The sequence below is a fragment of the Acanthochromis polyacanthus genome, chromosome 6 (genome assembly GCF_021347895.1).
Source record: "Acanthochromis polyacanthus isolate Apoly-LR-REF ecotype Palm Island chromosome 6, KAUST_Apoly_ChrSc, whole genome shotgun sequence".
NCBI lineage: Eukaryota > Metazoa > Chordata > Actinopteri > Pomacentridae > Acanthochromis > Acanthochromis polyacanthus.
In genome coordinates, this window is record NC_067118.1 from 32,575,356 (window position 1) to 32,587,439 (window position 12,084).

General features: G+C 41.1%; 1 protein-coding gene across 1 annotated transcript in view; it reads right to left on the reverse strand.

The window, feature by feature from the left end:
* The window catches only part of LOC110956258 (poly(rC)-binding protein 4-like), a 40,717-nt gene that overhangs the window by 3,820 nt on the left and 24,813 nt on the right, over positions 1-12,084 (reverse strand). Inside the window, exons 7-12 of the mRNA XM_022201609.2 lie at positions 10,919-11,047; positions 9,643-9,717; positions 6,446-6,517; positions 2,490-2,531; positions 2,319-2,394; positions 1,781-1,830 (exon numbers count right to left, since the gene is read on the reverse strand). Of these exons, the coding sequence (XP_022057301.1) occupies positions 1,781-1,830; positions 2,319-2,394; positions 2,490-2,531; positions 6,446-6,517; positions 9,643-9,717; positions 10,919-11,047 (444 nt within the window). The remainder of the gene's footprint in view (positions 1-1,780; positions 1,831-2,318; positions 2,395-2,489; positions 2,532-6,445; positions 6,518-9,642; positions 9,718-10,918; positions 11,048-12,084) is intronic.

Consider the following 12,084-nt stretch of genomic DNA (forward strand, 5'->3'; position numbering starts at 1 on the left):
CTCCAGAGACAATGGTCACTACAGACCTCAAATCACAGATAACGTCTCTCCCCCGCTGAGACTAAAAATCTCCGCTGGCCTTTTACATCAGCTGTCAATAGACGCCAGCTGTCAACGGTTCATCCACTTTAGTGTGTGTGACCTCAGCCGGCAGCGTTTTCTTTGTATGAACAACCTCGAAAACATCTAAATACAGAAACAAAAGAAAAGGCAACTAAGCTAAATAAACAACACAGAAGACATTCCACATGTGCTTTTCTTAGTGATTATTTTTTAGCATTCCGGTAATGCTGCACCGTGCTCCTGATCCTCAACTGTAAGTGGCCTATATATTGTCGAGTTCCTGCTGAGGTAGTCATTTGAAAGGACACAGGAAGAGGGATGGGATGGTGTAGGTGCAGCCATTTTTCTTCCGGCTAAATCTTCCCTCTTCCGCAGAAGTACAGTACACTGCTGACTGGGTGTAAGCACTTTCTGAATGCGTCTGTGTGTGCGCACAAGTCTCCTTCACTGCGTTCCAGTGTGTGCGAGCACAGAGCAGGACTGTGTGGTTGGAGTGTGGCCGGCCTGAGGGGGGGAACGGAGGGCTGAGGAGGGCTCAGTCATGGCTGTAAGTCCTCTCTTCTGGAACAATGGCTGGAGCTTACAGCTGTCCCTGTCACGTATAGCACTGGGCTGCCTCATTCCTCTGATGCATTGTGCCGTTCGCCATGTGGGGGTTTACTTAGGGGGGAAGAAAAGGCCATCAGGCATTTTAGAAATGTTGTTTAAGGGACATGGCTGTATACGGCACAGCACAGTGAAACCCTGAGTAATATATCCAGTTGTTGGGGTTTTTTTTTTCTATTTTTCTCTTCTCTCTCTCTTGTGCAGCAAAAACAGCAAAATAAAAATTATTTTCTGTGCTGGAATTCGTAGCTGAAGGAGTGTTGTGACCCACCTGCTCCGTGTTCAAAAATAGTCCTCGTTCTATTTGATCCTATTTGACTGAAGTATTTTAAACACTACAATGCCCAGCTGCAGAAAGCATTTCAACACCAGCCTTATCCTTTAACGTCCTGAGCGGCATTTCATTCTTCTAAATGATTGTGGTTCTGGACATATGAGTTAAAAATGAAATGCTAAATTATAAATGGCTTCATTACAATTTTTACTTCCTCACTTATTTTTCTAAATGAAACCCAAGAAGAGGTAAATTACAACAATGAACGGCCAGAGCCGACTTCATTCTTCAACCCAACTGACCAATCCTTACACTGGACTGATCCTCGGAGGGGAAATGTAGTCTGGCTTTATTCTGAAGTGAATCTACAGCATGCGTTGTGATTTCTGCTCTCAGATTGGAGAGACATTTCATCAAGCCCTAGCGGAGGCTAAGTGAAGAAGGAAAGGATCTTTGTCTGTTTTCTTATTGGCTGTTTTGACAGCAGACAGCTTCTAAGTAGGTCAGGGAACATGAGAGGATTTACTGAACACTCATGGGAGTCACTCTAAGACATTGCAACTGCAGCCCAGACAATAATGCGAAAGGATCCATATCAGCACAAAATCCTTTTAACCTTGGGTTAGTCTGAGGTTAGAATAATGAGGATAATTAGTGAGTTGCCAACATGTCTCTCGTCTCTTTTGAAGTCACGCCAGACGTCTTTGCAGTTGCCGCTCGTCACCTGCTCCTGTGTTGTGTGCATGTGAGATGAACGCCGACTTCCTGTTTTATGTTCTTGGTGCTCAGATGGGAGAAAACATAAAGAATAAGAAACTGAAAGTTGCTCTTCCTTACATCATTGGGAATAAGCAGCTCCTGAGATGTCTGAGAGTTTGAGTCCATCCCTGATGAGAGAAAATACAAGCATCAACTGAGCAAAATTGACATATCCGACATTTTAAACGTTCATTCAGCTCCCTCGGTTAGCGAAGCCGTACCAACCAGCACTGACATGCTCGAAAAAGCCTTTCAGCAGAAAACTGCCAGATATAGTAAAGCAGTTAATTTCCATTTTAATGGGCTGATGTTTAACACGGTGCTCATTCTTTTCTTTCTCCCAGTTTTCTGACTCTGCAGAACATATCATTTCACATAATAGTTTCTCGCTCAGACTAGGAGATATAAGAAAGCTATAAAGCCTCTTCTCCTCCCTCCTCAGTGACACAAGCTCATAATCAGTACAGCTAATGAAAGCGAGCATTTATTTCTCACGTCTCCAGGCAGGCTAGAAATCCACAGTAAGTTATAGATGGAGGAAAAGTGCAGTGATTGATAGACAGGAGAGCTGAGTGCAATCAAAAAAAACATCAACCAATACTGCTGCTTTACATACCAGGTATGATAGTCGAAGCAGGCTGGGCTATGGGACTCAGGCCTTGCTGCATTGACAGCTGATGCAGCTTAGCCAGCTGTGAAACAAAGAGGAAGAACTTGATTCAGCGTACACTAAACCATAAACTACTCATGCTATATCATACCATAATACTTCCACAGATGGTCGTACCTCTGAGTGTGGAATGCCATATTGGTTTTGCAAAGTGTAGGCCTGGAAGAGAGTATCCTGCATTAGGTAAATTACAGCAATAAAAACATCACACGAAGGCAATAAATCTGCAGCCTCTTAATGGAAGTGCTTCACTGTCAATACCTGCCTGCTTTTCTGATCACAGAAATGAGATTAAATAAAAGTAAGAGGACCAAGTGATTATGTTTTTACCCAAACAGGAAAAAAAGCACATTATTTCACTTGTTCTTAGTGGTTGAAGCAATGCAGATACCATAGCTTGGCCTTTGTTTGTCCACAGTATGAAAAATGTGTTCCTCTCATTTTTACCTGCAACCCCATACAGTGGAGGTCAATGGAATTTTGTGTGTGGTGCTTACAGCATTAAAAACAACAAATATTCAACATCTCTGTCCTGACATGGTGTCCCTGATATTCCATGTGGAGAGTTTTATACGAACTATTTCATCAGAACAATCCTGAGAAAATTTGTGGAATAAAATAACAAAAACGGCAACATGAACCAATTTTCTTTCCTTTCATTGTGGCTGCATTCAAATCCAAAATGAATAAAAAAAATATGAAGTGGAAAATCTCACAAACTTGACATGCACATTTTGTGATGGTAAAGAAATACAAAAACAAACATTAAGATTATTTTACTTAAAATAAGGAAGTATTTCATGTTTTCCATGCCATGTGAAAAATGCATGAACAACTACATCTGAAACAAAGAAAAATATCATTTGTTATCACACAAAGTAACAGATTCCACAGAATTCCTTGAAAAAATATATCTATCTATCCATCTATCTATCTATCTATCTATCTATCTATCTATCTATCTATCTATCTATCTATCTATCTATCTATCTATCTATCTATCTATCTATCTATCTATCTATCTATCTATCTATCTATCTATCTATCTATCTATCCATCTATCTATCTATCTACAATGGTATGCAAAAGTTTGGGCACCCCTGATAATTTTCAAGAGTTTCCTTTATAAATCACTGGTTGTTCGGATGAGCAATTTCAGTTAAATATATCAAATAGCAGACGAACACAGTGATGTCTGAGAAGTGAAATGAAGTTAATAGGATTTACAGAAAGTGTGCAATAATTATTTAAACAAAAGTAGGCAGGTGCATAAATTTGGGCACCCTTGTTGTTTTATTGATTTGAATACCTTTAGCACTAATTACTGGAACACAAAATTTGTTTGGTAAGCTCACTGACCTTTGACCTACATACACAGATGAAGCCAATCACGAGAAAGGGTATTTAAGGTGGCCAAATGCAAATTGTTCTCCTCTTTGCATCTTCTCTGAAGAGTGGCAACATGGGAGCCTGTCAGATGACCTGAAAGCAAATATTGCTCAACATCATGGTTTAGGGGAAGGACACAAAAAGCTAGCCCAGAGATTTCAGCTGTCAGTTTCCACTGTGAGGAACATAGTGAGGAAATGGAAGACCACAGGCACAGTTCTAGTTAAGGCCCGGAGTGGCAGGCCAAGGAAGATCTCAGAAAAGCCGAGGCGAAGGATGGTGAGAACAGTCAAACTCAACCCACAGACCAGCTCCAGAGGCCTACATGATCTTGCTGCAGATGGTGTCACTGTGCATTGTTCAACGATTCAGCGCACTTTGCACAAGGGGATGCTGTATGGGAGAGTAATGCGGAAGAAGCCTTTTCTGCACACATGCCACAAACAGGGTCGCTTGAGGTATGCTGAAGCACATTTGGACAAGCCAGCTTCAATTTGGAATAAGGTGCTGTAGACTGATGAACCTAAAATTGAGTTATTTGGACATAACAAGGGGCGGTATGCATGGTGGATGAAGAACACAGCATTCCAAGACAAACACTTGCTACCCACAGTAAAATTTGGTGGTGGTTCCATCATGCTGTGGGGCTGTGTGGCCAGTGCAGGTACTGGCAATATTGTTAAAGTTGAAGGTCGCATGGATTCCAGTCAGTATCAGCAGATTCTTGCCAACAATGTTCCAGAATCAGTAACAAAGTTGAAGTTGCGCCGGGCCTGGATACTTCAACAAGACAACGACTGTAAACACTGCTCAAATTCTACTCCGGCATTCATGCAGAGGATCAAGTACAACGTTCTGGAACGGCCATCTCAGTCCCCAGACCTGAATATTATTGAAAAGCTGTGGTGTGATTTAAATGCTCGGAAACCATCAAACTTAACTGAATTGGAGATGTTTTGTAAAGAAGAACGGTCAAAAACACCTTCAAACAGAAATCCAAACCCTCATTGGAAGCTATAGGAAGCATTTAGAGGCAGTTATTTCTGCAAAAGGAGGATCTACTAAATATTGATGTCATTTTTCTGTTGGGGTGCCCAAATTTATGCACCTGCCTACTTTTGTTTAAATAATTATTGCACACTTTCTGTAAATCCTATAAACTTCATTTCACTTCTCAAATATCACTGTGTTCGTCTGCTATATGATAGATTTAACTGAAATTGCTAATCCGAAAAACCAGTGATTTATAAAGGAAACTCTTGAAAATTATCAGGGGTGTCAAAACTTTTGCATACTACTGTATCTATCTATCTGAAAGTTTAAGTAGTTCAAGCAGACTAGTTTGAAATTTTGAGGGGCATTGATTTGTACACAGTGCTGCCAACACCAATACAGAGAGACAGACAAAGAGAATTCATTTATAGCTGGGCTCTCTGAGGTCTCACACAGAAGAATTGCATCATTTCTTGTGGCAGCACTATTGATGCATGTCAAATGAGTAGTTCTCACAAAATTAAGAAAGGTATTGAACTAGGAAGGTGAAAACACGCTGTTATCGGTGTTCTTGAGCTGTTAAAAAAGGGCCATTTCTTAATGCTGTGAGCTGCACAAACAAAATCCTCTCTACCTCCACTGTATTAGGATGGAACCACATGCATAGAAGCTCAAATTTCTCAAAAACCAGGACAAATAAAGGCAAAACTGCCACAAGGGCTACATACCACTACAGGTAAGTGAAAAATGCATTTTCTTCAACTGAACTGACCCTGTTTAACTATTTGTTAAAACCACTTATAATTTGTAAACAGATTTTGTTAATTTCAAAATGAACATGGTGTATTAATAATCTCTTAAATACTCCCATACAACCTTTAATTTTTCCTTTTGTTTAATCACTGTCATTATCTATCGATCTATCGATCGATCGATCGTACTCAGTCAGGGTGGTGTCTGTGCAGTGCTCCCTTGTTACAGTTATGACCCAACCAGACAGCACTTAGCTTAACTCAATTCTGCCTGACGCCAGCAGTCTGGCTACTATTACCAGCCCATCCTATATGGTCATAAACCACAGTGGAGAGCTCATCCTTACAATACATCGATACACTACAGCTGTGTTTATATAGGGAAGCACACAGCCCTACAAATTCATTGCAATAATCCCACCATTTACAGCATGAGTGATCTCATGAACTCTTTATATTTCATTACCCGCAATTAGATTATTTTTTTCTTGTCTAGGGCTTTTTGGTAGGAGGCTGTTGCTCCCATTCTGTTCTTATGACAGTGCTCGCTATTGCTGTCATGGGAGGAATATTCCTAAAGCCCAAATGTTTCTGGTGCAGAGCTGACCAGGACTAAAACAGAGACACTGTGGTGGTGGTGTGTCATGGCATCGTGTTTCAGGAGGGGTTATAGCTCTTATGACAGGCCAGAACAATAGCTGCAGCTTACGCTCAGCTGTTGTTTTTAATGCCTCATGCCATATGATGGGACTGTGTAACTTTGGACACACCACACAACCCCCTCTGCTCTCACTCAACACTCAGATCCTCACAATTCCTGGAACTCGAGTTTAAGACCAGGGTTTGAAAATAATAAAAAAAGCTTATTCCGAGAGAGATTTTCATATTCACAAGAACAAAGATCATTAACACATTTTACATGAATGATTGTCCATTTACCTGCTGGAGGTCCAGGCCACCCTGGGTGACTGAGTACAGAGGGTGGGGTGCAAATTCTGATGCCTCGAACACCTATGAAACACACAGCAACACGTAAGAGGACATTAAGTGAAAATATACAGCTCATTACTAAAATATCTCCATGTTTCTTGCAGTACGAGTGATGATTAGTGGGAGTAACTATGTGCTCACCCGCTGAAAACCTTCAGTTGGTGTGAAAAAACTGAATTAAAAACTTCCAATTTCATTTTTTTTCTGGGCTTTTGCCGCCGAAAAAAAAAATCTGGTCTGAGATGAGCTCTTGAGGCGGCTTTTCTGACACCTTAACACACCTAACAGGCTTATAGGCTATGACTCATCCACAGACCCTTTCCCATTCCACTTCATTTCCTCCTCTGACAAATTACACAAACATTCCTTATCACTGCACAGCCTTCATTAAAACCATCTCCCAGTGACCAGGATCGTGCCCCGGGTTTAATTTGATAGCCTATTATGAGGAATATCAAAAACACAAAGCCATTCCATAAATTGACCAGAGTATGAGGCAGCATAAACAGTGTCAGAACTGCTGACAGCTATGCAGAATATCTGGCTGCTGCTGTAGCCAGAGGAGACGGCCGGTCTCCAGTCCCACTTGCTAATCTTGTGACTCGCTCCATGGGAGGGTGGATATCTGTCCCTTCTCAAACAGCATCTACGCCACTCAATCCCACCCTCCCGCACACACAGAAACCACCCGATCCTCCACTGAGGACCTTCTGATTGAGTCTTGTTTCAACACAGAAGTTAGAAAAGACTCAAACGAAGGACGCGAACGCTGACAGCACCTCCTCCAAACATTCTCCAATAACCATTTGTACTTTTGCGCAAGTCAGATCCGAATTATAACCCGGCGCTTCTGACACTTTTAAAAATATCTGTCTGCCTGCCAGCCTGACACTTCGGTCCAGGAATATGGAGGATCAACCAGATGTTCACCTCCACAGGGGATAAGTCCGACTGACTTTGATGATTATCTGATTTTTTTCTAGCGCCACCACGATGTTGACATTTAGTTTTTCAGCTAATTAACAAAACAATTGGATGGATTAGCAAGAAATGCAGCAAAAGGTGATTGCTTTATAATAACTTGAACAGTTCCCAGAGTTTTTGCACTATTAGGTCTGTTTTAATTCAGCAAAATACTTTGGATTATAACTGAAAACTTGTAGCATTTACTTCAGCTTCAGGTGTGTGTGTGTGGCCTGTCTTGTGTTAAACAGCAAATGATCGCATGCTAACCCACACAAAACATTATCATACATGCTAAGCATCAGCATACTTGTACTGGCATTGTGCTATTTTGGTAATCATTGAAGCTCGGAGAGGAGAGATGTTTTTTCATTGCTTTTTTTAAATTTTATTTTCCAGAATATTGTAATTCAAATGGTCCAAGAGGAAACTATACTTCGGTACCTCATCTTGGCTCAGTTTTTAGCCTGTAGAAAATGGCGCCCATGACTAGACTCTTTATTTGCTTTGCTTATGTTTTGCTAGATTCCTTCATGTGTGCTTTTCTTCTGTCTCTATTGAATCTCTTTTTGTGTCTCTCTATTTGTTTTTGTGTCCCATTTCTGTTGCTTCCTGTTTTCTTTTGAAATCACATTCCATTGCGAGTTGTTTGAGTCTGTCTTTCGCTTCTTTTCTGATTGGCCTCATTAGTTTTACCTCTGTCTTCTGAGTCACCTGTGCCTTGTCTACCTAATTAGTTCTCTGTGTGTATATATAGTCCCGCATTGTATCCAATCCAATCCAATCCAGCTTTATTTATATAGCACTTTTACCAACCACCGATTGGCCCAAAGTGCTTTTGTCAGTTTGTCTTGTTACTTCCTTTGTGTTCACCTAATTATTATCTTCCTTGTTTTCCTCATTGGATTCTGATTTTTATACCTAATTTATTTTAAAAAAAAATTCTTTTCATCTACTCTGTCAATGTTCCTGCCAGCCGATGTATTTTCTCCCCCTGTGTATTGTTGGATTTTGATTCTTTGGATTACCCTTTTATGTGGGTTTATTTCCCTTTGGATAACCAATTGCCTTTTTTGAAATAAAAAAGAAATATCTTATTTTTTCCCAATAATCTTCCAGTAAGTTTTTTTAATTGAAGTTTGTATTTTTGACACAACCTGCCTACCATGTTGTCTTTACCTGCTCATCCCCTGACACTCTAGTCAGTCACAGGTCTTGTGCAAACAGACGGTAAATGGTAAAATATTCTCCATTTACAGAGAACCTTTTTAACCTTAGCTAGGCTCTACAAACTGTGTTTCTTATTCACACACACACACACACACGAATGGAAGCCGAGCTGCCATGCAAAGTTCTCGCCTGCCACTGGGAGCAACTTGGGTTTCAGTGTCTTGCCCAAGGACACTTTGGCATGTGGAGGGGCCAGGAATCAACCTTGAAATTACTGAACAGCCCACTCTGTTGGAGATTAGGTGACATACTATAAAGAGCAACAAAGGCTGCACTGGGGGTAGGGGGCGGTGGACTAAACAGAGGCCTCTTACTCTGGAAACAGGGGTTTAAATCCTGTATGAAAGCAATAATGCATGATATGTTTTGGCTCGACCATCTTTGCATATTCGAAGCCTGTGCTCACTGAGTTGGAGAGGCTTGGAATCGAGGGGGAGAAGGGAGGGCTGCAGGAGGAGGGCTGGATTATCAGTTTCCTTTTTGTGTGTGTGTGCCTTTTCCATATATCTGCAGCTTTAATTGTTGGTGAAACTAGCAACAAAACAAGTTGAATGCCATTCCTCTGGGAAAACATTATCAAGAACATGGAGTACGTGTGTTCTTTCACCCTTACGCAATCTACTGCTGTGCAAATGAAATATGTCGGGTTATCTTTACTCAAAGTGTTACAAAGACGTAATTCCCCGGCAATTTTGGCACTGAACACCAGACAAGATTATCACATTTTTTTACTGCTCACCACCTATTTTTCTACCCTACCTTGTCATAAATCTGTTCATCCAAGACTTTGCATTTAGCGCCGCTACAATAAATTTTACTATCCGAACTGTGGTAGCCCTGAGAGCTCAACTGTGCTTCTGCTGTTCCCACATGAAACAGATTCATTTAACTCTTGCTCATTGAAGACCCATCGATCATAGGCAATGCGTGTGGTAACATCTCTTTTTCCTCACCTGGTTCCCTGCGATGAGGAGAGCAGCTGGGGAGGGACTCGGTCGATACGGGATGGTGGCACCCTTTGGTGGAGACTAAGGAGTCAAAAACAGGGCAAAGGGTCAGAGGTTGTAAGATAAGCCTTAAGCCATAAATGAACCTTTTAGAAGAGAATAATCTCTGCATAGCTACTTTGTAAATGAGGTCAGTGGGGGTTAAACGCATCGGTACATTAAGATACAGTAACAATTAATGATGAACTAAACTCCTAATGACACTGACATTATTTCCCGCCTTATTTTTCTTTTGATAATATTAGTCATTCATTGAATAATTGAAGCAGCGTAGCGATCGCTCTTTGTGGATAAAAGCTTTGAGCTTTAGAATGTACCAGGCCTCTGGGCGCTGCAGAGGTTCGCCCTCTGGATAAATCAAGCATCCACTGACAAGGAGACATTTGAAGATAAAATTCTTCAAACACCAATAAAAAAGGGGGGAGATTATACAATGAACATGACACTGTATATCTTATCAAGTTACTGCCGCATTGGTGATACTGTTTTTGGGTTGAAAATGTAGAGCAGTCACAGCAAATTCTTTGTATAACTTTGCATAATTTAAATCTTGGAGCCAAAAGCAAGACGCCGCTAGTACAGAATCCTAATGAAACTTGCAAGCCTTTGAAGAAAGCCCCGAAAAACTGGATCAAACTAGCAATTAGTCAGTCAGGTCCAGCTGCAATGCTAAAACAAAAAGGACTTGTGCACTTCCATGAACACACAGGGAGAAACTGTGCTTGGGGTTGTTTTTTTCTCATCTCTTCCTCAATTTTCTCAAGAGAGCTGTTGTCTAAAGGTGGACAGATTTTGCTGCAGGCCAGTTTGTTTTCTGTGAGCGCCTTAGTGTCCTCTCTAAGAAAACTGAGCTCTGACCTGAGAGCGGCACCTTTCGACTCTATGCGATGTCTTGTGTGGAAGATTACAGCACAGAAGGTCCAAGGAATAAAGAGGCTGGGTGCTTTCTTAGTATTTTCTGTGAAGATTCACTGGGAATCTAGTCAACTTCTGTGCAACACTGTCATAAGTACCATTACATAACAAGGAAGACTCAAGCGCCCTACTAAGAAAGCATTAACTTCTGCTGCAGTGGAATAGACAATAACAGTATGACGGTGAAATCAAAATATGCACGTCAACCGCAATTATTTCCTTCACAAAGCTGCTGCAGCAGAGCTCTGACAAAATGTCAGCAAGGTGGGGGTGATGGCATAAAAGAGAGGAACGGTACGCTTCCTACCTCCAGGATTACTGCGCAGATGAGCTTGACACACTGGATTACAGAGTCCTGATTTCCAGATATCGTCACCCCTCGCTCTGTAGAGTTGGGCAGCAAATCCCCTGCCACCTGTATCTGAGCTCCGGTGCTCTGAAAATGATAGGGGTTTAAAATAAAAGATTAGCTTGATTCTGGAGACAAGGAAAGTTGTGAATACACGACTGTGGCTTCTTTCTGCACCTCTCTGCTGACCTTTATTTTTCCACCCATACTGAAGAAAACCAACGGCTCTGTAGTGCGCTTAACGTCAAGTCAGATTAGACATAAATGAAATATCATCTCCAGTCAGAAGTTGCCATTTTTTGCAGTGGACTATTATAGCATGTCTGCAGGCAAAGAGTGCCAGTTGAGTTCAAACTTTTCAAGCTTTATCTACACTTCCTGATATCGGCATTTCTCCTGGAAGCCACGGTTGAATCACACAAATTGCAAATGCGACTGAACATGTGTCCTGTGGCAACCAAACAAACAAAACTGATCTACAACTGGAACGACTTTGGGGACATGGACAAGACGGGAAAATCTATCTAACCGCAGAAAATCAACTGGATGCCATTACTCAGGAAGGTAAAGGCTAAAATGAGAGAGATTCTATTTGTAGATTGGCACAGAGCTAAAGTTACACAGTCAGATGTCTCTGGCAACAGATCTGATAGTTTTAATCCTAATGTTTCAACTGGGCCTAAATGTAGTCAGGAGTTTTTCCCCTTTCCTTTATACACTGCTGTGTCACTGTGTATGTCGTGGTAAATGACAGATCTGGGCTGAACTGTCTTCTTAATTTCATAATGGTCCAGCCAAAAAAAGTACAGCTGATACACATTGTTAATATTTGTGTGTGTGTTTGTTGTATAACTAAATGGCAGTTCTGTGAATTGCTAGACTGACACTAGCTCTAAGGAGTATTCGTGTGTGGTATTGAATGAAATGTTTCAGCAACTATTAGATGGATTGCAATGAAGTATAATACAATAATAACATTAGCGTCCCCTGAGAATGAACTTCACTCTGGGAAAATCCTGTATTTCTTATAGGGCTGGGCGATAAATCGATTTTGTCGAATAATTCGACTTTGTACTTAATGTCGATTTGTTTTACTGAAAATCGATTTTCTCATCAACATCCGC